General features: G+C 39.5%; 1 protein-coding gene across 1 annotated transcript; it reads left to right on the forward strand.

The window, feature by feature from the left end:
* LOC146001400 (uncharacterized) lies at window positions 1-27,089 on the forward strand. The gene is made up of 4 exons (XM_083138716.1): window positions 1-41; window positions 526-1,025; window positions 3,011-3,334; window positions 26,977-27,089. The coding sequence occupies exons 1-4, from the start codon at window positions 1-3 to the stop codon at window positions 27,087-27,089; spliced, it is 978 nt and encodes a 325-aa protein (XP_082994842.1).
* The last annotated feature ends 825 nt before the right edge of the window (window positions 27,090-27,914 follow it).

The raw sequence follows: 27,914 nt of genomic DNA on the forward strand, positions 1-27,914 counted from the left end.
ATGTGGCAGTTGGATGGAGGTGGCGATGTTCACTACAGGATGTAAGAAACGAGAGGTGCAGACATTGGGAGTGATCATCATTTGGTAGTGGCTAACTTTAAAATGAAAATTCAAGCTCAGAAGAAGAGAACGGACCAGACAAGAAAGCGGTATGATGTTAGTAAGTTGAAGGATAAGAATCTCCAGGAAACCTTCAGGATTGAACTGAGAAATCTGTTCCAAGTATTGACCAATGAAAGTGAGGAGAATGAAACCATTGAAAGAAAATGGACAAAAATCTGATCTGCTTTCACAGAAGTAAGTGAAAAGGTTCTGGGCTTTAAGGATAGGAGGAAAAAATATTGTATGTCTCTGCAGACCTGGGAAAAAATTAATGAGCGAAAAATAATTTAGGAGGCAATGAAATCAAGCAGGACAAGGGCAAGAAAGGCAGAATTGAAAACAAAGTATCCAGAGAAGGATCGAGAAGTAAAGAGTAGTGTTCGTAGGGATCAAATAAATTGGGTAGACAATCTGTCCCAACAGGCAGAGGAAGCAGCAAAAAAAGATAAATCTTAAAGAACTATACAACATCACAAGAGTTCTGTCAAAGAAACAGATGCAGAGAAACCGACCAGTGAGAAATAAAGGTGGTACCCTCCTTACAAATATTGAGGACCAACTGAAACGTTGGAAGGAACACTTCTCTGCAATCCTTGATCGCTCCGTGGATGCTCAGATAGACCAGGAGGAAGAGGAAAATGATAATGATGGTGCTATTGACCACAGTGTAAGAATTAGGACTGATGTTCCAGCAGTAGGAGAAATTAAACAGGCTCTGAAAGAGATACGTAATGGTAAAGCAGTGGGTGTTGACAACATACCATTAGATGTGACGAAAAGTGACATAAACACCACAGAAAATATGTTGCAGCCCTTATTTGAGAAGATATGGATAGAGGGAGAGAAGCCTAAGGACTGGAGGAGTGGCCTGTTGGTGACACTATCGAAAAGGGGGGATACATCAAAGTGTGACAACTGGAGAGGTATAGCACTTCTCTCCATTCCGAGTAAGATCTTCACTAGAGTTATCCTAAACAGAATTAAGGAACATGTTAACTTGAGACTCAGAAGAGAAGGCAGGTTTTCGATCAAATTGCTCTTGTATCGATCAAATTAACACCTCGTCTATACAGTTTTCATTGATTTCGAGAAAGCATTTGACTCGGTAAACAGGAAGTCAACGTGGAAGGAAGTGAAACGATATGGAGTGCCCACAAAAATGCTTGATCTTATTCGAGAAACTTATCGTGATTATACATGTAGAGTTATACATGAAGGCCGTGTATCTGTATCTGATGTGCAGTCTGGAGTGAGGCATGGTTGTATACAGTGGTCATAACGCTACATTTTAAAAGTAGCTTTGCTACAGCTACCTCTACTGGTCCAAATATATAGCTTCACTACAGCTACAGCTACATTTACTAAAAAGTAGCTCGCTACGCTACTCATGTGTGCTACTCGCTACTTCACTACTTTTGCGCTACTTCTACATAAAAAAAAAAACAACCTTGAAACAACCACATGGATATTCAAAAGAAGCCCTTAATGTGATAGTTGTACTTACTGGAAAATAGATAATTATTATTATCGTAATTCCTGTAATTCATTAGATGTTTGCTCTAACATTGCGGATAGCTGGGGAATGCATCTTTGGTAAAGCTAAGTGATCAAAAGGTGGAGCGAGGTTTTACGTAAGTTTTCTGTTGGGAATGCTTTCCTGAAGACACAGTGGAAATTTTGTCAGCTTGTAATCAAAGGGACCCAGTTTCGATACTTGGCAGAGGCACTAGTGATTTGGATCCAATCTTGATTAGCTTATCTGTGCATGAAGTGGAATCAAAACAAAAACTAGGGAAGACGCCTATAGGGAGGATGGGATTCTCCTGCTTCTCCATTCCCCACACTACTCATCATCAACATTCATCATTCTTACAATTCGTCAAAAGTGGAAGAAAGTGGACTGTAGATAACAGAATAACAAAATAAACCATCCATCCTCATTGTCATGATTAGCAAATATTACAGCAAAATGAAGTAAAAGTAGAAGAAATACATACATTTTGAAACTGTATATTAACTAAAGAAAATTATCGTTTCTGCAGAAAAGTCAATAACTCGTACATACTTTTTAAAATATCATAAAATATACTGAGGAAACTGATGTGTTAACCCGAGTATTCTAAACATATTGCAACTTTAAAATTTGTGAACAAATATTCTGACGAAAATAATTGTAATTCCAGAACGTGCATGTATATCATTCTTGTAACAATCATTTCTTGCGAGTGAGATCCTATGTATTAACAATGATGAATGCTGTTAACGTACTGAGCCATTGAATTCTGGCATTATTGCTTTGCCATTGTCCATCCATTGATCGCCATTTTGCTCTACAAGATGTGTTTTACACAGTAATTAATGACATTTACCTCTCTCTTACACTTTGGATATCCACAGGATTTGTTTCTGGGGTGGTGCAAATGGGGCTTTTTCCCCCATGGGTTAAGCAAACTAGGCATGTTTCTCGTCAAAATAACGATGCAGCTCAAAAAACGTAGCTGTTAGCCAGAATATATTAATTTATGCCAGTTCAGTTTAGTTATCTGGATATTAGATTTATTCTATACTAATAAAATAAATTACGCAGATATCTATAATATGTGATATCAAGATATTTATAATCTAGATTACATGTATTTCCATGTAATAGACTTTGTCTTTATGAACCTCCTGCAAAAGTAAGTGTTATTGTCGAATTTCTCTTTGACTCCATGGTCACATTCAAAATTTTCCTCAGAATGGAGAGAGAAAATGTAGCTGTAGCTACAATTTTCAAAATGTAGCTCTGCTACAGCTACCACAACAAGTTTTGTAGCTATCTACAGTAGCGATGCTACAAGTAGCATGCTACTTCCGATCACTGCTTGTATATTATCACCCACAATGTTCCTGATTGTGATCGATGCAGTGATGCAAAATGTAATAGGAGGGAAAAGAAGTGGTATCCAATGGGGATTGAATAACAGACTAGAAGACCTTGAGTTTGCAGATGATTTGTGCTTCTTGTCCGAAGCACATGTTGATATGCAAACAAAACTAGCAGATTTGATAGAAAGTGCAAAAAAAGTAGGACTTGTGATTAATTCCAAGAAGACCAAGGCACTGAGGATTAACTCCTCAAAAACAGACCCATTTAGTATTGGTGAAGAGATTATTGAAAATGTGGATAGCTTTACTTACCTGGGTAGTGTGATGGCAAAAGATGGAGGGGCTGCAGAGGATGTTTCTCAACGTATCCAAAAAGCAAATGGCACCTTTGTGAGGCTCTATCCAGTAAGGAAAAACAAGAAGATATCTATGAAGACCAAACTTTGTATTTCTCGAAGTAATATTAAGTCTTTACTCTTATATAGGTCTGAGACATGGAAGCATGCGCGCCGACTACGTGGGTGCTCCGGGGCTCGAGCACCCACATAAATAATCTTGTGGGTGCACCGCACCCACAAGATTTTTAGTTTGATAAAAACAAAATAAAATAAATATTTCTCACTTGCCATTATCAAAAAAATAATAAGCAATTAAAACATTGAGATGGAAGTTCAAATTTCTAACCTCTAAAACATAATTGTTTCAAATGTGTTTGTTTCAGTTTTCGGCAGGATTGAACAACTTCATTCTTCTTTTCAGAAGAAATGATTGTCATACCGAGAAATCAAAACTTTGGTGGAAACTTTGTCTGCAAGTTTAGCTTCACAAAGGGATATTTTTTTTTGAGTTGTGCAATGAAACCATGAGGAAAGCGGAGGAATTGAACATTGATGAACCAGTTTTGCCTAGAAAAAGGAAGATGCCAAAACGCTACGACGAAGGTAGTGATCCTCATACGTATCAAACGCCGGAGGAAATATACAGACAAATATTTTTTTGAAATAATTGATGTGGCTGTGGATTCGCTAAATCGTAGATTTCAAGCAAAGCTTTTGGAACTTATTTCACAACTTGAAGCTTTTGCTATCGGTCAAATTGGGGCTGATCGAATTCTGCAGTTATATGGGACAAACTTTGATAAAGACAATCTAACATTCCACAGGGACATGTTTCTAGATGTGGGCAGAATGAACAAAGAAAAAGTGGCCAACTTGTCAGACATTACAAATATTATAAGTAGAGAAAACAATGGTCCCATGCGTGAAATGCTCACAGAATTTGTGAAGTTTGTACGGGTGATTTTAACTATACCTGTTACTTCTTGTACCTCTGAGCAGTCATTTTCAGCACTTAGACGATTGAAAACTTTTTTTGCGTCAACAATGACCCAAAAAAGATTGAATGATTTGGCAATTTTGCATGTTCATAAAGAAATGACTAAACATATTGACATTACCAAAATTGAAAACAAATTCATAAGTGCAAATGACGTAAGAAGGAATGTGTTTTATATTGAAAGTTAACATGTCATGATTATTATTATTATTATTTGGTACACAGACATTTTGTAGTTTCTGTTCACAACAAAATCCTTGCAAAGTTCTTTCTGCAATACAATTAAAATTATTTGCATTTATGAAGATTTTTTCATTTTAATTTGTATGAATGTGGTATATTCTTTTAGTAACGTGTTGATAATATCATTGCCTCTTGCAATCATTTTGCATGTAAGTTGTTTAAAGTATACAATACTTGATAATTACAGATCTAACCGCCATTGATATGCACCCACAGAAATTTTGGAAAGTCGGCGCCCTTGCATGGAAGGTAACAAAAACGATCACCTCTAAACTACAGACCTTCTCAGGCACCGGCCTGAGAAGAATTTTGAATATCTTTTGGCCAGAAATGATTCAAAACCAAGAACTCTGGATAAAATCTGGAGAAACCGAGGTGTCCATACAAATAAAGAGCCGAAAATGGTATTGAATAGGGCATACATTGAGGAAGGAAAATGAGGCTGTTGAGAGAGAGGCACTAGACTGGAACCCACAGGGAAGAAGTAAAAGAGGGAGGCCTAGACAGACGTGGCAAAGATCTTTCATGCTGAGGCATTGCAGGAAGGAGAGAGCTGGAATGCAGTAAAGAGAATTGCCATCAATAGGACCAGGTGGAGATGTTTTGTTGATGCTCTATGTTCCACAGGAAACAACAGGAATTAAGGGAAGTAAGTGAATACACTTGGTACACATAACACATTACTGAATTAATATAATGATATTACACATGCATGTATATACTATTCATGAAAACTGCAGTTGCAATGAATGTCAACTGCATTTTAAACAAATACATTTGGTATTGATATTAGTATTAATATTAGTAGATTTAAATATTGTTCCCAATATTTGCAAATAATCTGCAAAGAAATTTCTACCTCAACAAGTAGATCCATAGAACCAAAGATATGTACATGTATATGTCTAAAAATCAATAAATCGTATTGTAAGAGAGATAAACTCACTTCATAATCAAGTAGACAGAGACAAGTATGTTCAGATATAAGCTTCATAAGTTCAAATAACACATAACTAACCATCAGTGATAGGTAATTATTGTCTTTGTGCACTTATTTTTATTGGAAAATATGAATTATTAGTCTAAAATAGTGAAAAGAATGTGTTTATGTAGAATTGTGTGAAGGACAGATACATCAATTTTTATACTATAAAAGTTTGCGAAAAACAAAACTTTCTGCTCAGGATAGGAGGGTGTTGAAGTGCATAGTGGCCCGAAAGCACAAGCAATCGTTATCCGAGATAACATCTGAAATGAACAGGCATTTCCAGGACCCCAGTTCAACCAAAACTATCAAAAGGAAACTCCATGCTGCAAACATTCCTGGCAGAGTGGCAATTTGTAAGCCATTGGTGAAATCATGTAATGCTGTCAAGCAACGACAATGGTGCAGAGCTCACAGAAGTTGGTCCCCACATCAGTGGTAACAAGTCATCTGGTCTGATGAATTAACATTCACATTATTTCAGACCACCGGGCGTGTTTATGTGTGGAGAATGCCCCGAGATGAGTTTCATCCTGACTGCATTTTGCAGACTGTAAGCATGGAGGGGCCCGACCCTGTGGCCGAGTGGTTAGCACATCGCGCTGCGATGCCAAGGGTCCCGGGTTCGAATCCCAGTCGGGCTTGGTTGTTTGTGAATGTCCATTCATCAATTTCATCATTTCATCACTCATCCCCATCTTCGCAAATTAGCCTAGAGGCACAAAACGCGAAGTAAAATAAATTAAATCAATCAATCAATCAATGTAAGCATGGAGGTGGGTCCATTATGGTATGGGATGCGATAGTGTGGGACCACTTGTTTTTCTGCATGGGACAATCAACGCCAATCACTATCGGGGCATTCTGGGGGATCATCTCCATCCTTTTGTCCAGACTTTATTTCCTGGGAGCGGCTGCTTTTTCAAGACGACAACGCTCCTATCCACACTGCCGGGTCTGTCCAAACACGGTTTGAAGAACATGACGATGAAGTAGGATATCTTGAATGGCCCCCACAGTCTCCTGATTTGACATTATAGAACATTTGTGGGGATATTTGGAGTCCAAACTGCATGCTCGAAGTCCGCCTCCAGCTATACTTTTGGAATCGGAGACTGCTCTGGAGGAAGAATGGCTCCATATTCCCTTAAACATTGTGCATGACCTCTATGCATCCATCCCAAGTCACATACAAAGTGTACTTCAGTCACAGGGTGGTCCAACCCCATATTAATAAATTTTCTCTAATTTCACAGGTGTTCGTATTATTTTGTCCCCCATCTGTATATTCCATACATATAATGACCATTAGTTGAATTCTCAAGTTAGAAAAAATAATGATCATGTATTGTAATACCTGTGTGGTGAATTTCTATTTCTTTATTTTTCTTTGTACATACCAATAATTCTCTGCTTTATTTTTACATAATGTGATTTTCTTGACTAAGCGTATTCTAGCTTCGTATGTCAAATTCTGATAATGTAATCAACCTCTAACTTATCTGTATGTGCGTAACATGTATTTGTTGCTGTAACTTTTAAATCAGCTAAATACCTGTTGGTCACCCAAACTTTAAATAAATAAATAAATAATACCAGTAATGTTTTCATTTAACACTTATGTGCATTAAGTTTTTACTATGAAACATATCTCTGCAATAATGCAGATAATAATATTGTTATTGAGCTATTTATGGATACATACATATCTCAATAGCTCTATTAAGATAATAAATAATAATAATAATATTAAACATATTAGCCCTACTTTTGTATACACAGAACCTTGCAAAATGTCTCGCAGTTGCTGACCACAGAGGAAAGGTACCCACTCTATAGCTGTCTACAAGTAATATAACTCACACTAAGGCACTAGAAAGTGTAAGAACATGAATTGAACCAAGGTCAATACTTCAAATATTTTCAACTTTTCTAGCAGATACCACGGTACAATTGGTGGTGAAAACATGGATGGTAGTTATGAAATACTGCCCTTGCATTTCCCCCACTCAATGACATACGTAAGAAAAGTTTCTAATATTGAAAGTTTTTGTCTTCCTTAAAGGAGCCATAAATGTGCAAAGAAGTTTGAGGAAATACATGCAAGATATTTGTAAGCTGCTGCAATTTCTAGGAACTGGAATCAAATTGCCACAAATTCACAGCAGCAGAATTCAATCCCTGCTAATTTCTATCAGCTTTTCTTGATGACCCCTCCCCTCTACACCCATACACTTGCAGTGCAAGTTGCCTGCATCAGAGTATACACCACTAAATGCACTGTACTTTGTTACAAATGCATGTTCTTATGGAATAATTTGTGAAATGTCGAAAGTTTGTTTTTTCGTCAACTTTATGTTCTGGTAAACTAGTCGGATCTGTACCTCCAGTGCAGTGTTTCTCAACTGGGAATCAAACTTGGGGCAAGGCCAAAGAATTACCACTATGCCATCTGGGAAGCTGTTGTGAAAATGAAGTTAGCTACAACTATTGGAAAAGTGAAATGTATTAATACGGAGAACTGAAATTGTTGCGCCACTGGTTTTTAATATTTTTGTTGTGCAACAACCAAACTCGTAAAGGTAATTCATGTTCGATTCACATACCAAGGGTGATTATGACAAAACTTTGCTACACAATTATAATATGTGATTTAACTTAAATGTCTATTTTGAAAATAAGTGCATTTTTCTACAACTGCCCATTCATTTATATTTTCTAGTCTGCACTTCATAGAGAACAATACATCATTACAAGCAGAATAATAAAAGCAATGAAAGGTGCATTGCCCCCCCAAAATATCTTTTGAATAAATCTTGAATGCCACATGCTCTGTTATTTTTTTTAAGGGTGCTCCATATTTAGCAAAGAGTTGCTTACTCACAGAAAGATTATCTGTAATAGCGACATATCCATATGTAGCGAAGGGGCGACTTCCTCCAAGGAATTTCCTCCAGAAATTAGAAAGTTGTTCATTTTTTCTCAATATCTGGGTCTAGCTTCTTTGCCATGGCCTTTGCCCAGCCTTGAGAATTCTTGACAGTTCTCCAATCAGGTTCTCCATTTTTCTCATTATTAAAGACACATTCTCTGATATGGTCTGGAGTGGTGAATAATATACCAAGATCGTAGCATTTGTACTTCGATTTGTTCTCTGGTGAATGTTTCAAGAATTTGGGTACAATTTTATTGTCACCTCCACAAAAACATATATATATATATATATATATATATATATATATATATATATATATATATATATATATATATATATATATATATATACACACACACACACACACATATACAGGGTGATTCTAAAGGTATAGTACAAACGAAAACCACAGATACCTACCATGAAATAGAGACGAAAGTTCCCCTTCCACTTTGCCGAGAGATGCCTCCGTGAGGAGCAAGACAACGCCGAAAACGTGTGAAAATGAACTTCACACCTCTGTACAGCCAGTACCAGTGAAGATAGAAAGGCGGAACAAACGAAGTCAAAAGGAACACCAAAGTCTCCCATCCGAAAAACACTAGGCGGCAGCTGCGCAACGCATGCGCATGGGGTTCCACAAAGGAAATAGGAGTGTCCCGCAAGACAAGTGAAGGGAATGGGTAGCGATCGACAACGGTAGGGAGAAAAGAAGCTATGAAGCATGAAGTAACAATTGTACAGCGGGAAACAAACACCATGACTGAAGCAGTGCAGTCGAGAAAAGTAGTGCGGGGTTGCAGAACCACGGGAGGATGACGTAGGATGTAAAAACACACCGAGAATGCAAGCAAAGTGGTCCGTGACACTCGACAGGCAACAGACGCGTACATGGTTCGGGGCAGCGCAAGGGGAGTCCCCAAAACACAGTGGGGAGACACCGCAGCAAGAACAAAGCACGGTGCAACAAAAGAGAAAGAGGACCGGACGGGGAATGGTACCTGCCAAGGAGACAACAAATGTTGGACGATGGATTCCCCGTAGCAGCACCGAGGGGATGTCACACAGAGGTCGTGCGCCAGCAGGACAAACACAGCAACTACGGGCACAGGAGGTTATTGCTAATGAAAGGTGCACGTACAGATAGGACCACGTACCCCGTACTGACGTTGTAACAAACGTCGTGATGGGGCCCAATCAGCCTCTTAGAAATGAAGCCGGAGGCACATCGCTGGGTGGGAGCGGGCGAAAGGCTGCTGGAGTGTCGTACGGACCCCACCACTCCGTACGGTGGACGACACTAATGGACGAGGTCGGAATGTTTCCATCCCGATCACCAGGTCCACCGTTCCCAGACCTGACGCGGCTGCTTGCTTCCGAGAGCAACCCCAGCCGAACAACTCGAGTCCCTCCTCGGCCGCAGCCTTCCGCTCCAAAACCAAGCGTGGCCTCACACCACCGCAGCCGCACACTGCCGCGTGGGTGTGAGACCGGGCCGACCAAGGCTGGACAGATAAACTGCGTGGGACAATCGTGTAATGAAGCTACGTGGGGGTATGCAGGTCTGTTCAACAGCTGGGTTACCCCACATTGGTGTACACAAACACCACACGATCGTACGTAGTGCTCCCCGTCGGCTCGAGCAAGACGGACGAAGTACGTGTTGTGGGTGAATGGGGCAAGAATGAAGGACGCTACATGTGTTCCACGATGACAAGGCCCCAGAGTACATGGCCCCACCTGACGGCAGTGGTCAGGTAGTGAAGAGCACAGGCACGGGTGGCTCAGGAACGTCAGCTGATTGTACCACAGCGCCGTGCGGACGTGTGGGCTGATTGGAAGTGCAGCGTCAGGGAGCGTGTCAGTGAAAGAGCCGGTGCGGTGGTGGTGTGCTTGACATACGACAATTGAGTACGTTGTTTTGAAGCCGTTGTGACCAGTGTGTGTGTGTGTGTGTGCCACCTGTGCACTGCAGTACAGTATTCCATAATTGGCACTATCCTCACCGTACCATGGAACGCTACACATTTGTAGAACTGAGGGACATGCATTTTGTCTACGGCCTTGCAGATGGCAATGGCCGAGCAGCTGCACGCCTTTATCGCGGACGGTATCCGGAGAGGCGACAACCCGACTGCAGGTTGTTTTCGAACGTGCACCGTACCCTTGGTGAATCGGGTGTGTTACGTGCAGGCCATCATGTCGGTCACCCAAGACATGTGCGCACCGCGGCGGTCGAGGAGGACGTACTTGCTCGCGTGGACGACACACCGTCCACTAGCACCCGTAGCATTGCACGTGCAGTGGGAGTATCACAGTCGACAGTGTGGCGTGTCCTTCATGATGATCTGCTGTATCCCTATCATCCACAGCGAGTCCACGCGTTGCAGGCTGGGGATTACCCACGACGTGTGGAATTCTGTCAACGACTGTTGCAGTTTTGTACCGACGATCCCCGTTTTTTGCGCCATGTGCTTTTCACGGACGAGGCAACATTCACCCGTGAGGGCATCTTCAATTGCCGAAACAGCCATGTGTGGGATTATGAAAATCCACATGCAGCAGTCGAGGTGCACCATCAGACTCAGTTTGCAGTAAATATCTGGACAGGTATCATCGATGAACAGATTATCGGTCCATACCTCCTGCCACCACGTTTAAATGGCCGCCTCTATCGCACCTTTCTTGCATCAGTCCTTCCAGAGCTGCTAGAAGATGTACCCCTCAACGTGCGACATTGTATGTGGTTTCAATTGGATGGAGCGCCTGCACATTTTGATGGCACAGTGCAAACCCTTTTGCACCGTACCTACCCACAGCGCTGGATCGGCAGAGAGGGCCCCGTCCCCTGGCCCGCCCGTTCGCCTGACCTCACACCAATGGATTTCTTCTTGTGGGGCCATGTGAAAACACTCGTCTACGAGACCCCGGTGCCTGACAAGGAAACATTGGTAGCGCGGATACTTGCAGCATCGGCCGAGGTGTGTACCATGCCAGGGATTTTTGATAGGGTTCGCCAGAATTTCCTGCGACGCTGCAATGCCTGCATTGAATGTGGTGGTCGTCAATTTGAGCAACTTTTGTAACAACGTCAGTCCGGGGTACGACTACGTACTACGTACTATTCCTATCTGTAAGTGCACCTTTGCGTGGCAATAAACCTCCTGTGCCCGTAGTTGCTGTGTTTGTCCTGCTGGCGCACGACCTATGTGTGACATCCCCTCTGTGCTGCAACGGGGAATCCCTCGTCCCGCATTTGTTGTCTCCTTGACAGGTACCATTCCCCGTCCGGTCCTCTTTCTCTTTTGTTGAACCGTGCTTTGTTCTTGCTGCGGCGTCTCCCCACTGTGTTTGGGGACTCCCCACGCGCTGCATGTGTTTGTTTCCCGCTGTGCAATTGTTACTTCATGCTTCATTGCTTCTTTTGTCCCTACCGTTGTCGATCGCTACCCATTCCCTTCACTTGTCTTGCGGGACACTCCTATTTCTTTTGTGGAACCCCATGCGCATGCGTTGCGCAGCTGCCGCCTAGTGTTTTTCGGATGGGCGACTTTGGTGTTCCTTTTGACTTCGTTTGTTCCGCCTTTCTATCTTCACTGGTACTGGCTGTACAGAAGTGTGAAGTTCATTTTCACACGTTTTCGGCGTTGTCTAGCTCCTCACGGAGGCATCTCTCGGCAAAGTGGAAGGGGAACTTTCGTCTCTATTTCATGGGAGGTATCTGTGGTTTTCGTTTGTACTATACCTTTAGAATCACCCTGTATATATACACAGGTATATATATATATATAATAAACATGAAGTGATTCAGGCATTAGTAAAAAAGTCATGACTTCCTGGCTCATGATGGTATTACAAGTCAAATTCTATAGGATTGGTACTGACAAGAGACACGCTTTGGTTTCATTTACAGAAATTGAGATCTCTATTTAAAAACTGAGAGAATGATGAGACCATCATACCCTTAGAGATGTGTCACAAAGAGATCACAACTCATCTTGTTCAAGATATAATTAGATCAGTAATTAGATTCAGTGATGAACATTCAAATTCCACATACCCAGTGTGGCAGGGTATAAAGTGAGCTGGAACTCAGTTTCTGCTTTGACACTGGACATCCATTTTATTTATTTAATGCACCATACAAAATACCATTCTTTGTTACATTAATTCTTGTAAATATAGATGAATAGAAAAATAGAAATTGCTTTATTAAATTTGTCTCCTGTCAGTGGCAGACTGAAAATTAGAAAAATAAAATAATATATTTTGGTCAGTGCTATTCAACAAGCTCTATATAGAAACACTAGAGGCCACTTTTGAAACCATTTGAGTGGGGAGCGGAATACCCTATGAGTGGCATAGCAGGCTGAACAGCTGGCAGCATCGCACACGGAAACAAGCCATAACTTATGCAGTAGCTACATTCAAACAACAAAAAATGGTTACGTATTATGAAGGTATTACAAGTACTCCATCATACAGAGGAGATGACCTGTTCTAGCGAAAAAATAGAACTGTATAAACTGATAATAAGGGAACGGATTTCTAGGCCATACCTATTTTTTATATTTGTTACGTCCTAAATGTATGCTATTTAGAGATCCTTGTGTTTCATGTACACACCTCTACGAAATTCTATTTCCTAAAAATGCCTAAATGAACTATAAATTTCTATAATTGCCTAAATGAACTATGAATTCCTATAAATGCCTAAAAGCCCAATTTGACTTCAAAAATGCCTATTAAACCATTCGCTTAACTTTAAAAATAAATATTATTAAGAACGACCCTTAATTTCCACCACAATGGTTTGAGACCCTTGAACTTTGAGACCTTGAACGAATCCGAGCGGCAAGAGAATCCTAGCTACAAAATAATTTATTTGTTAAAACAGGGCCAGCTATATTCCCGGCCTCCTACATTGTAAGAGCTTGGGAAGATTCCAAGAATACCTCCGTCTGATTGGCTGTTTCGAGTGCCTGCTGTGACGAGTAGGAAAGGTAACACCGCAAGTGAACAATGACGTTGCCAATTTCCCCCAATGACACAACTGTTAGGTGAAAGGGGAGGGTTTGCACCGGAAACTACAACTGCCCTAGTATAGAGGTTGTTCATCAAGGAGAGAAGACCACTGCGAACCTGCCTGCAGTTTGAATTTTTAGGTTGAGTTTTTAAAGCATGCTGTATGAACAGATAGACTAATCGGGACTTGACCTACAGTTTAAAGTGGGATCTAAACCATTATGTGCCTCCAACAGATATCAAAACTACAAGCTCTTCGTTGCAAGGTGATGACGTTATCACTACGCCTTGGGAATCAGGAGCAGGTGCATTTATAAAGTTTGCTCCAATAACTTCCTGCGGCGTGGAGAGAAATTTCTCCATGGACACTTCTGGGTTGTAACGATCATATTGAAAGTTAATGGGATTTTTACAATCCAATCCAGAAGTGTCTGTGACTGTACAAGACTCCACTCACGGATGACATACAAATTGCATCTAAAACCAGTTGTTATTTCATAAAATTAATATGAATTAATAATTATGCCTATTAATTTATAATAAGTCCTAATATGGAGTTTATAATAAATGTAGTTATATTTAATATATATAATATGATATTATAATAATATATTTTTTAGCATCTAAAAATCAGTCCCCTACTGGATAATACACAACTGACAGGCATGTTGACTCTTCGAATTTTTCTTTTTTGGCATAGTAAGATTGCTCTTTAGTGACACAAAATAGTTGGAGAATGAAATTTTTTCCTTTGTAGCTGTTCCAGAAGTCCCAATAAATATATCTGTAGTATATTATCATGCAGGGTGCGAAATCCAGGGGATATTCCCCCCCCTCACCAACAATCTTGACCTCAAAAATCCCCACCACCAAAATTTCCTGGGAGGGGGACGTCACAACAACAAAATATTAGCAATTAGTTTTGACTTCCTACGTACTTTACTAAGGATAAAAACGAAAACACACACAAAATAGTATGATTGTGAGTGCAGAATGCTCTGTCTCTTTCTCTCAAGAGAGATCTACTTTACACCAATAATATGCATACAAGAAAAATAAATCAAGAATGCAAGTGAAATATAATTATAAATTCTAATTGATTCATTACAATACAATAGGGAGCAAAAACTAAACAAAAGCTTGACTTTAATTGTAATCTAATATATAAAAATGAATGTATGTGTGTGTGTGTGTTTGTTCAGGCATAACTATCGAACGCCTGGAGCGATTTCAACCAAACTTGGTACACATATGACTTGCAATCTGGAAAGAAATACTGTGGGGGTAAGACACCCCTGGCACCCCTATGGGTGGGGGTGGGAAGGGGTGACATATAAAAATAATCGAAAACTACAGATATTGGTGTAGAATTCATAGTTTTCGGGGTCGCTAAGATGAATAGTTACACTGCGATTGCCCTTCAAACCCCTGGCACCCCTACGGGTAGGAGTGGAAAGGGGATGACATGTAAACAAAATCGAAAACGACAGATATTAGTGTGGAATCCATAGTTTTCGGGGGTTGCTAAGATGAATGGTGACACTACGAATGCCGTTCAACTCAAGTTCATCACCTATCGGCGAGAGGGGATGCAAAATAAAATGTAAAAAATGACCTACACTAGTGTCGAATCCATAGTTTCCGGAGTCGCTAAGCTAATTGGTGACATTCATGATGACTAGGGAGCGGAAGTTGATGAAATGTCATCTTTTTTCTGACATCTCGGACACGATGCCCATTAGATACACACAATATTACACTTCATCTAGAACCCCCCAAAAAAGGAATTTCAAAGTGCATTTTTTGCCAATTTTCAGATTTTAGGTCATTTTCCCCAATTTTCGGCATTTTTCAGTCATTTTTCGCAATATTCGGTGTATTGTTTTGTCATATTTTGTCACTTCTTTCATTTTGGTAATATTCTTGATTCAGTGTATAAGACTTTTTTATTAAATTGTTTTTAAATTATTAGGTTGTTTCCATTGGAAATCTTCGTTGCATATTTTAATTGAATGTGCACGTGGTATCATTTGGTGCTCTTTTTTTATAGCAAAATTGCATTTTGTTTAATTTCCTTTTTATGTCAATTTTTAAAATGAAAGTCACAAATTTAATGGTCATTTTTTGCACTTTTTACGTCATTTTCCCTATTTTTTTAGGACATTCTATATCTCACATACTTATATTTTTTAGGCCATCAACTTCCGCTCCCTAATGATGACATTTTTGATATATACGTATACTTGCTTTCTCGATTACGATCAACAAGTCAAGTCACAGGGGTAGTCTATTAAGTACTGCGGAGTGGATTTAAGATCGCCATGTTTCTCCCACGGACAACTTTCATAGAAGATTGGGATAAATAAATACCCGGGCAATCAGCTAGTAACATTATAAATAACCATATCATAATACACAAATGTGTATGTGTGTGTATACATATATTGTGTGTGTGTGTGTGTAGATTAAGATCTTCCTCCCCCCACCAGTCTTCAATCATTTCGCAGGGAGCAAAATTCCGTGCGGGACAGGGAGAAATTTTCCCACCAAAGATTTTGTCCTAAAATTTCCCTCCACCAAACTTTTCCGGGAGGGTTGTTCTAACAACAAAGATAACAGTTTTGAAGCCGAATATACTTTACTGAAACAATATTCCAGCTCATAGGCGTGCGCAGATTAGGGGGGGGGGGGCAAAATCCTTGATGAAAGTTCAGTCGGGAAAGAAAAACATAATTTTATCTTACTGTTTTAGTTTTAATACGTATATATATATATATATATATATATATATATATATATATATATATATATAATAATAATAATAAAACATAGGGTCAGCATAACTGACGAATAAAGCATGTGAGTGTGTTAATAATAAGAAATTTGCCAGAGAACGAAACAGGATAGTTTTCACTTACATAGAAAATAATACACCCCCTCAGATGCGCAACCAGGAACTTTTGTCTGAGGGGTCAAGTACCAGGATAAACGTACCAATAATAATAATAATAACGGCATTATTAATATTATTATTATAGTAGTAGTAGTAGCATGCTATAATTTCTCTCTCTGTTTTTATTCACATGAAGCGTTGTTATCTGTCGACTATCACATTGCCAGCTATCGTGTCCTTCTTTTCCACACGCCCTGCACGTTCTCGGCTGTCCGTCGTATATCACATGGCACTGATGAGATTTTACTGTAATGAACGACGGAATCGGTTTTTTTAGTTCCATTTTCACTATTCTCACCCCGTTGTAAACTTGATATTTGAAATTTTCAGACCATGTTTCTTTGTCTATACATTTCACCTTCCCAAATTCCGTCATTTTTTTCTTTCACACAGTCATCATCTAATTCTAGTGGTAAGTTAAACACTCTTACCGCTTTTGTTTCCCTCCCCGCATCACTCAAAAGCACTTTTACAGTTTCACCATTATCATAGCAAAAGTTTGTTTCCGGACCACATTTCTCTAATATTCGCTTCATTATTGCTTCTCTGATACATTTTACGAAAACACATCGAAAATGCGTAGGTATTTGTATTCCCAAGATCTTATCTACGTGGAGTTGAAATTGTCCATGTATAAAGTCATGAATTTCTCGCGCCGACGGCCTCGGTGCCCCGAACGGAAAGCGTATCTGGATGGTATTTTGTCTAATGATATTCATCTTTTTACTAATCTAAAGTACTTTTCCAATTCTACTTACTCGCCAGCCAACTGCACCAAACGCCACAAGCAACACGCACACGGCACTCCCGCTCGTTGTTTCCTGAAGGCAACTTTTCACTGACCTTCACGGAGCAACTAGTTTCCGCGTCCGCTCTCTCTGTAGGCTTCCACGGAACTCTCCCGACTGAGCCACCGCGGCCATAATTTATATTTTATATTTATGATTTATATTAATATATATTTATTATATATTATATATTATTATTATATTTATAATTATATATTTATTTATATTTATATTAATTTATGATTAATTTTGTCAAAGGCTTTCGAAATGTCCAAATAACAGTTGGGCTGAAAAGTTCGTAGGCTAACATAGTAAAAAATATTTTTTTGACAAAATTCGATTTTATTATTCAATATAGTTGCCTTCGAGGGCGATACAACGATTATAGCGGTCATACAATTTTTCGATGCCATTTTCATAGTACGATTTCTCTTTAGCCTCAAAATAGGCCTCAGTTTCGGCGATTACCTCTTCATCAGTGCTAAATTTCTTTCCAGCGAGCATTCTTTTAAGGTCTGCAAACAGGAAAAAGTCACAGGGGGCCAGATCTGGAGAATATGCTGGATGGGGAAGCAATTCGTAGTCTAATTCATATAATTTTGCCATCGTTTTCATTGATTTGTGACACGGTGCATTGTCTTGATGAAACAGCACTTTTTTCTTCTTCAAATGGGGCCGCTTTTTCGTGATTTCATCCTTTAAACGCTCCAACAACGCTATGTAATAATCGCTGTTGATGGTCTGGCCCTTTTTTAGATAATCGATGAATATAGTACCATGCGCATCCCAGAATACTGATGCCATAACCTTGCCAGCCGACTGTTGCGTCTTTCCACGCTTTGGATTCGGTTCATCACGTGCAGTCCACTCGGCTGACTGTCGATTGGATTCTGGAGTGTAGTTATGGAGCCATGTTTCATCCATTGTAATATATCGACGGAAAAATTCGTGTTTATTACGGTTGAATATCGCTAAACATTGCTCCGAATCATCAAAACGTTGTTGCTTTTGATCGATTGTGAGCACGCGCGGCACCCATTTTGCACACAGCTTTCGCATGTTCAAATATTCATGCACAATATGTCCAACACGTTCCTTTGATATTTTTAAAGTCTCAGCTTTCTCGATCAACTTCACTTTACGATCATTTAAAATTATTTTGTGGACTTTTTTGATGTTTTCGTCGGTAACAGCCTCTTTGGGGCGTCCACTGCGTGCATCGTCTTCGATGCTCATTTCGCCTCGTTTAAATTTAGCAAACCACTTCTCAACGGTTGATTTTCCTGGTGCAGAGTCCGAATAATGTTTATCAAGCCAAGCCTTGGCTTCAACAGTATTTTTTTTCGCCAAAAAGCAATGCTTTATTAACACACGAAATTCTTTTTTATCCATTTTTTCACAATAACAAAAGCTGCTTCACTCACAATGCTATATCTCACGAACTAATTATCCGGCAGCTGTGAAATGTATACACGTATCTTTTGAAGGTTAGTACTAAGTAAAAATCACATGGATTTAATTCTAGTAACGCCATCTATGAGTCAGCCTACGAACTTTTCAGCCCACCCGATATATAGTGTCAAGTTGGGAGTTATTATCAATAGCTCTGGCAGCATTCGAAAGTTAGACGGAAAGATTTGTTAGGCAAGAGCTGCCTGGAAAAAAAACATGTTGTACTGTGTTGATATATGGTGACGTAAACTGAAGTAACCTGTTCTTGATGATTTTTTCACAAATAATTGATAGTGGCGATAGAAGTGAGATTGGTCGATAGGATTTTACACATTTTTTTATCTCCAGTTTTGTGAATGGGCACAATGTTGGCCCGTTTGAAGTTTTTCGGAAACACACCCTCAGAGAAACATTTGTTGAGTAAGGCAGACAGAGGAAGAGCCAAGGAGTCGGCAGTTTTAAGCAGGAATATTGTGGGGATTTCATCTGGAGCTAGGGACAGGTGGAGGGGCAATGAAGCGAGAAGGTATTTTACTTCCTCGGGGGATGTTTTGATTGAAGATAGTGTGTGAGGACAGACAGCATTTAAGTGGGGGGAGAGGGTCGGAAACTGAGGGAGGTGAGAAGTTCTGATGAAAAAAAGCATTGAAAAGTTCGGCTCTTTCTTCTCCACTAGCAATATCAGTATTATGAAAAATTTCTGTAGGTATACGTGGGCTTTTTTTTTCTTGAATTTCGTAGTAATGTGAAGAATCTCTTAGGGATTGTAGTACATTCGGTTGTTATGTTATTTATATGTTCACTATATTTTTTTCTGAGTAGGTATTTTGAATGACGTCTGATATCACAATAGTTACCTTGAGTGTGAACATTAGGGTGCTGCTTCCGTAGGTACCAAGCCTGTTTTTTTTTTATTTTTTAACACATAGAGAACTTCTCTGTCGAACCAGACGGGGTATTTGGTAGATCTCGGTCTCGAAGTGGGCACGAAGTCCTTTATCATGGCATGCAGAATTTCAACAAAGTTCTCAACGGCTTCATTCACTTCCTCTTCCATCAACAAAAACCAAGGATAGGCGTTGATCGCACGCTGGATGACATTCCACGGAGCTTTTCGCCATAGGTGGTGGGGGACTACCCTTGGTTTTTGTTGGTTATGCTTGACGGATTTCGTGTCTTTTCCTTGTCTTTCTTCATGATAGGCAGGTGCGTTGTGACGTCGAGTGAGTCATGGTCAGAGTCTAGAAGATTTTTCCTGTAGTTACCTGCATATTAGGCAGGGTTGCCAGTACATAGTCAAGGTTGCTGTTACCACGTGTTTTATGCAAGTTGAACTGGTTTAACCCTATAGGGGCTATCCACCGGAAGGACTTGCCTTCGCGCGGACGCCATACTTGTAGCACAACAACTTCCGGTTCGTAGACTTACAACATGCCGCTAAAGGGAGCTGAGATTGTGTCGTGTATGAAAGGAACGAATGAGTATGTACAAGGAGGCTGTAAACTACGATCAGGGCTGTCAGGCGTGAAAATTGGAAGCCCATTAGCAGGAGTAGACTCCGCAGTAATGACAACGGATGTGTAGGAACCCAAAAAGTCGGGACTTGAAAAAAATCCCGTTCCGATCGATAGAGTTTAAAAGTAGTTTATTCCCTACATATTTTTTTTTTGTACTAAATGTCCGAAATTTATTGAAATTAGCAGTTTTTATTCCAGAAATGCAAAATAAATCATCACCCGAGGGTGAAATTATGTGTATAATTAACATTTCTTTTAGTATCGGGTAATGTTGAATATTTTCCGCTCCTATAATCTCTCAATTTAGTCGGGAAATAACATTATTTTTCCCGTTTTGAACGTCAGGACTTTAAAAATACCCCGTCCTGTTTCCGTCCCAACCAAAAAATTTGCGTCCCGCACTACTTGCACTTCATTAAAGGTAGAAGAGAAATCATTCAAATCTCGATTTTATCTTTGTTTTAGTGATATGAGCAAAAATATTACTTTTCCTTTCAAAAGATGCTCGGTCATAGTCAGATAGGTTACACGTTACGTTCTTGAAGTACACACGAACTGTATTAAATTTTTGTGTAACCAGATTTTTTTTTGTGTGTGTGTGTATTCAGGGGAAATAAATTTTTGTGCAACCAGAGGAAATATTTTTTTGTGTAGCCAGAAAATTAAGTGCGGGTACTATTATTAATTTTCGTCTTTTGCAATGGAAATCTTTTCAACATTGATAGATAAAGAGTGCCTCCCCGCTGGCGCAGTGGTAGCGTCGTCGCCTTGTAATCAGGGTTGGCAAAATTTATGTTTCTTTTAAAAAGAACAAAACAAATTGTTTTATTTGTTTAAAACATGTTTTTTTTGTTTTAAACATAGTTTTAAACATGAGTTTAAAAAAACATGTTTTAAACATGTTTTAAATATGTTTTAAACAAAAGAAAGTCAACCTTTTCCCAGTAAATTATAGTTAAAGTCGTTATAAAAAAAATACTCATTTTTATGAGTACAGTGACGGCAAGGACAGTTTATTTACCTTTGGAGATAAGCTTTACCACACTGCAGGGTAGCGGTGTGCGGGACATAATTTTTTGGGTCGAGACGGGAAATTCTTTAAATCCCGATATTCGGGACGGGGAAAATTCTCAATTTCCCGAAAAAGTCGAGAAATTGGGACGGGATATGTTCGAAATTTCCCAAAGCTCTTCAAATCTCGAATTCTACACGTAATTTCCACCTTAAGTGCTTGTTTTTGCACTTCTGGTACAAAAACTAACAATATCCGATAAGTACCAAACATTTACAATGCAGAAAACGTCGAGAATTGACGACTTTTTAAAATGACCATTCGGTATTTCCCGACTGCTTGGGATCCCAAAAAGTCGGGAAGTCATTTTCCGAAATCGGGATCGGGACGGGAATTCCCCCCCCCCCCCCGATCCCGGTTCCGACTTTTTGGGATCTCGCACACCTCTACTGCAGGGACAAAAGTTGGGGGTAATAGCCCCCTTTTTTCCCCCACTGCTGAAGTAGGTTAGGATTCATATTCATCTAAATTTCAATAAACTAAATATTATATAATTACTATCCTCGTTCTGGAAAAATCAGGGTGAAATATTTCCTGCTGCCTGAACAGTTTATAAAGCAGAAAACAACCTGCAGTGCCATAATAGATTCTCCAGATCAATTTATCTTTCCAAGTAAAAAAATAGGTAGTTTCTGCTGCCAATTTCTTTTTGTGCTGGAACCTCAAAAAAGGCAGCAGACTCGGTCTTTGTCTTATCGTGATTTCATCATGCTATGTATACAATTACGTCTGTAACGCATACTGTGAAGTTGTAGCGATTACTTTCACAAAAATGTTTTAATAAGATTATGTCCCTTAGCATTCTTCTAATAATAAACCTAAATGCTTTCGTAGTTAGGTTAGGTTCTGTTAGCATTAAAATAATATCGCTAAATGCTTTCTAAAGAAAAAGGTTCTAAATTACCTGTACATTAATTCTCACTAATCATAAACTTGAATGTCTCTCGTCTCAACCTGTTCTTAAGATTTGTAACATCCTCTTAGCAGACGAATTACGTGGCAGGAGCAAATTTGAAGCTTATTCTTACTGCTGACACGTGCGTGGCAGCAGACTCGGCCAAAAAAGTATGTTACCAAAAGTAAGCATCTGCGCTTCATTCAGTTATACAAACCAATGAATCGTATCGAAAGAGAAAAAAAAATCACTTCATGATCAAAAGCACGCCTTGTGTATTCAGATATTAGTTTCCAGCTTCCACCAGTCTCAAACTTACAGGACGGTAGGAAACAAAGAACTGAGAAGTTTCGATTTCTACAGTAAAGCACGGGTCTTTCTTGTCGCACAACAGTTTTGCTACCTTGTGCATACATAGCTAGCCTGCCTAACCTAACAACGTAGGCATTTAGCCTAAAATTAAAAAGCTTTCTCCCATGACGTCAGTACATAAAGTTGCTCAAGTGTTGTGTGATAAGCGAGACACGTAAAGCACAAATTAATTTACACAGATTTAAATAAAAGACAGGGTTGCCAAACAAAAAAAATATCACAGACTATAAAATATCAAGCACCAAAATGTGTTTTAAACACTTCTAAAAAAAACATGTTTAAAACACATTGTTTTAAACGTTTAAAACATTTGTAAAAAAAACAAAGCCGTGTGTTTTAAACGTTTAAAACAAAGTGTTTTAAACACTTTTGTTTTAAACATGCCAACCCTGCTTGTAATCAAGGGTTCGATTTCCGGTGGCGGCATATAGTGGTTTGGATCCCACTTTAAACTGTAGGTCCAGTCCCGATTAGCCTTACTGTGCACAAAGGGGACTTCGTATTTTACAATTCCAACTCAATCAATCAAATCAACATTGATAGAGAAGAGGTCCTAAGTTTGAACACCATGGTGAGGCAATGGTGTGTCATTGTGTTTGTCCCATCATTAATTTTTCCAGTTTATTATTCATCTTCATCGTCATGTTTAACACAAATAGCAGAAAATTGACTTAAAATAACAATGGACGTTTTGTATTTCTGCGTTCAAACGGGAACGAAACCAGCAAGTGTGCATTACCACACCCGTCTGACTCGCCCTGACTGAAGAAAGAAGAAAAGAAGCTCCTTTTCCCGTTTTTTATATCTCCGTACATCTCGCACTTTTTCACTTAAAACATAAATGTATGCATTTAAGCGCTCTCGCTCTGTAGGAAAAATTAATTTCTATTAAATATGTAGGCCACAAATATCGCCAATGAAACAACGATCAGCAAATGGATCTCATCCTGGAATAATGCCGTATTACTTCCTAGTTGCTCATGCAAATGCCTCTACTTTGCCCTGATATCTGTTATTCTCCTCGTCGTCAAGTGCTTTTATATGATTCATTTCATCCGGTATACAAAACGAGAAGAAATGCCACAAGTACGCGCTTGAATTACCAGGCCGCCGTGAACCGGAAGTTGTTGTGCTACAGTTCCACAATCGATTGTGCCGTTCGATATGTTTTTTTGTTTACTCGTGGATAGCCCCTATTCCGTGAATGAACGTATCAATAAACCACTGATCATTTTGGCAGTTTATAGTTCCCGTATTTGAGCTTTCCCAATTGATGGACAGGTTGAAATCACCAAATAGCATAATATCACCACTTGACATTCCTGCTAATACCGAATCCCTGCAGGCTTCGAGGATGGAAATGGGAGAGTTCTTATGTGGGCGATAATACGATCCAATTAACAAAATTGAGTTCTATCCAAATAATTTCACAGTCCTTGATTAGATCTCTTCGTATTTTACAATTCCATTTAACATTAACGCAGATCATCACTCCTCCAGCACGACGGCTTGCACGGTCATTTCTAAATACATTGAAATGCTTTAAAAATAGAAATTCACTATCCATCACCGTGTCGTTTAGCCAAGTTTCGGTGAAAACTAAGCAGTCATATTGCAGTAGCTCGCTTAAGTGAATGTCACAGTCAGAAAGTTTGTTTTTTATACTTTGCACGTTCTGGAAATACACAGAAAAAACAGTATCATTTCCTTTGGGAGGGTCCCGGGTTGACATGGATGTCACCGCACAAGAGCACGAGGCACAAGAGGTGAAAGTAACCGATAGTGGATCGCTTACCTCGCGGTCTTTGGTCCTCGGACGTCCGTAGTCCCATCATGGCTGAATCTCGGCTTGGGCGTGGATGTTTCATCATATCATCACTCATCCCCAAATTTGCCAAAAATGGCACAATAAGCGAAGTAGAATAAAGCAAATCAATAATAACAATATAATAATAACATTATTATTATTATTAGCATTATTATTTAAAATAATCATAACAATTATTATTATTATTATTATTGGTACGTTTATTCTGGTACTTGCCCCCCCCCAGACAAAAATTCGTGGTTGCGCCTCTGCCATACGTAACGTTTTGACCAGAAAAGTCCTGGTTTCAGAGTCGTGTCCCGGTCGTCCCGTCGATATTATTTAAAAACACTATTTGTCCCGTTTTATAAAAGTCTAGGAGTTAGCTTGAAAACCAAGTCTAAATTTGAGACATTTCCTGTACTGTTACATTTCGTGCTAAAAAATAAGTTGTATTATTTGGTGGGAGTTCCGTTATTCGTAGAGCAGTGCATAAGCATGACCAAGAAACGAACATGCAGTTTCAATATGGATTTGCATTAATAATGTAAATTAATCCGTCTTGAAACAATGTGAAACTCCAAAGACATCTCTCGCTTTGTGTCAGATTTTTTCGGGAGTTTTATTAACGGCTGGTGAAGTATAAAGCTGTTCTCATTCACTGCTCCACAAATAATCGAATAATAAATAATTCTGACATTTCTCAACTTCAGTATAGCGCTAACATAAAATGCTGGTCAGAAGCGTGCTGTTGTACCGAGATTATAATTATTTTGACAGCAGGAGATCATATTTCATTTTATTGTATGTATTATTTCTGAGATTCTTAAGTAGTTATGTACCCCCGTTGAGTCCGATAAATCAATTGATTGGAAAAGATCGATCAAAGATCAATTGATGACGCAGCAGTTTTTTTTTTTTTTTTTTTTTTTTTTTTTGAAAAAGGGGCGGGGCTTATTTTGTAAGGATGAATTTGATTGGTCGTGACGTTATAAATGGGCGGGGCTTATTTTGTAAGGAGGATTCTGATTGGTTGGAGGAATTCGGGTTTTTGCCGCGGTAGTTTCCGGTGTCTGAAAACAGATGGCGTTGATGAGTCAGAAAGTCTGGAGGAGGAAAAGTATGCGACGCGGTGACGGTTGGTTTTCTCGGAATTGGAGTACGTGTTTCCGGTGTGTGAAAACAGATGGCGTTGATGAGTCAGAAAGTCTGGGTTGGGAAGGAGGAAAAGTAGGCGACGCGGTGACGGTTGGTTTTCTCGTAATTGGAGTACGTGTTTCCGGTGTCTGAAAACAGATGGCGTTGATGAGTTTGAAATTCCAGGAATTGGGTGTGGTCTGAAACATGCCCGAACATGTTTTAGATTGATGAGTCATTCTGGGGAGGAGATGTTTTTCTCGGGCGGTCGTTGATGAATTTGAGTGATGGAGAAACGGCAAAAAGAGAAAAAGGAGAGAGAGCGTCTAGATGTAAAGAAAATAAATAGAGTAAAAAAAGTAGGTTTCACGGAGGGGGTGACTGTGCATAGTGTACCAGGGCAGGAAGAAGATAGGAGAGGCACGTGGGCGTTGGATGCTCTGCGCAAAACGATGCGTACCGAATATAATTCGAAAATACGTCACGGAGACAGTACTATATAAAAAAGAAAAATTGTGTACCGTACCACAGAACTGTTGATCGAAGTCTACCGACCGGAGATCATAACCGAGACTGGCACATCTGTTGCGAGAGTGAAGAAAATTGAAAAGGTAAGAGACAAATATTTAGTTTTAATGTTCTACCTAGAACAATGCAAATCGCTGGTCAAAGACTATCATCACCTTCACACAGTGAGAATCGTAAACATAAATACATCTTTCTTTTGAAGCAGACAGCTTGAAAGGTGTGAAAATAAAAACGGTACCTGTGTCATCAACAGTTTAATGCAGAAGAGGATGACGTTTAACAGTGATCGATGGTGGCGGGGTCGGCTCCCGGTCCTCTTCTGCTGGGGGTGGGAGAGGGGGCGTATAGCGTCCATCCTCCTCCTCTTCTTGAACCACATCGGTGACGTCGTCCTCTTCTTCCTGCTCTGACAAAACAGGAGAAACAGTAGGAGAAATAGAAGGAGAAACAGGAGGCACCAGTTGGCGCTGCCGATTGGCTCTAGCGTCATTTCGGTTACGCATTCTGAAAAACAAAATATAAGAATTAAAATATATTTCGTTCCATGTAGATATCGGCTAGAAAGAAAAGTTATCAGATATGTAGCATATATAATCGGAAAAACAGCATGCTAGAATAAACGATGTTATCAGAAATAAACTGAAAAAATAATTACCTGGCTCTATACCGACGGAGATTGGCGTGGAGCCTTTCCCTGTTCCGGGTACGTCGATCCCGGAAAATAGCGGAGGCACGCTGTTGGGCCTCCTCAATTCTATTTTCTTCCTCCAGGTACCGCTCAATGTACCTCGTAGCCTCTGCGAAATGCGCAGCGCCTTCAGTGCCTACCTGATGTCGATAATATGCATTTCGCAGAGCCTCCCCGTGATGGATTATGTGTTCCTAAAAATATGTGTGAATTAATATATGAAAGTGATTAATTTGTGTAAAACATAATTAACATATTTTCTGTCTAATTTCAGATGTCGACACTTCCACTTGGATTCAGTTTGGTGTACGGCGATGTCAAGGAGACGACAGCAAGTCCGACAGAACGAAGGAACTTGTGGAGCAAAACACATGCAAGACAGGTTGAAAAACACATCGGCAATTATGTGAATTTCTGTGAAGAAAATGGACTGGCGGAAGAGTTATTGGCAAAATTAGAAGAGACATGTAAAGATATCGAGGTATCGGTGGACTGTTTGGTCAAAATATTTACTTACATTGTTGACAAGAAACGAGATGCGCCAGTGTTTGGCGATTTTGTAGAGAATATACAAAGAGCGCAATATGTACCTTCCCATCTATCTTTAAGAATATGTTTCGAATTGATGGAGGTGTTTAAAGGTGTGAGAAATGAGAAGGGTGAAAATAAGAAGACAGGGGAAACAGGGGAAAATATACATGAACGAATGATGGAGATGTTGAAAAAAAGAAAACTGAACGAGTAACAAACACATACTAATACACTAACATCTACCAGTAGTGTAACAAAATATGTAAAAATATCTAATAACCTGTAGTACGAGTTGAAATAAAAAGTTTGTATATGTAGAAAACTTGTAATTTTCTGTAGAAGTTCAATGTGTTAATAAAAGATTTTGTACAGAACAATATTGTTTTTGTATATAAATAGTATTATATTAGAATACCTAAGACAGGATACAAACCCTAAAAGTTTAATGAAAAAAGTACCACAAATCCTAAAATTAACTATGTTTTGATAAAAGAGGTACCGGATTCGAAACTCTCCGGACATGGTTCGAATCCTGGAATTGCCAATGTTTGCATAAAGAAAACCCGGATTCGAATCCCACTCAGGTATGGTTGCGAATTTCGACGGAGACCCTGGATTCGAATCCTGCAATTAACTAAGGTTCCCTAAAAACATGTTTGATTCTGCTCAGGTATGGTTGTA

This window comes from Lepisma saccharinum, chromosome 17, assembly GCF_977018435.1.
Source record: "Lepisma saccharinum chromosome 17, izLepSacc3.1, whole genome shotgun sequence".
In the NCBI taxonomy this organism is placed as follows: domain Eukaryota; kingdom Metazoa; phylum Arthropoda; class Insecta; order Zygentoma; family Lepismatidae; genus Lepisma; species Lepisma saccharinum.

Bases quoted from the DNA above. Each gene is read 5' to 3' on its own strand.
- LOC146001400 (XM_083138716.1), top strand. From the start codon at position 1: ATGTGGCAGTTGGATGGAGGTGGCGATGTTCACTACAGGAT. The intron at 42-525 runs GTAAGAAACGAG...CTGTCCCAACAG, and splicing joins GGCGATGTTCACTACAGGAT to GCAGAGGAAGCAGCAAAAAA. The intron at 1,026-3,010 runs GTATAGCACTTC...TGATCGATGCAG, and splicing joins AAAGTGTGACAACTGGAGAG to TGATGCAAAATGTAATAGGA.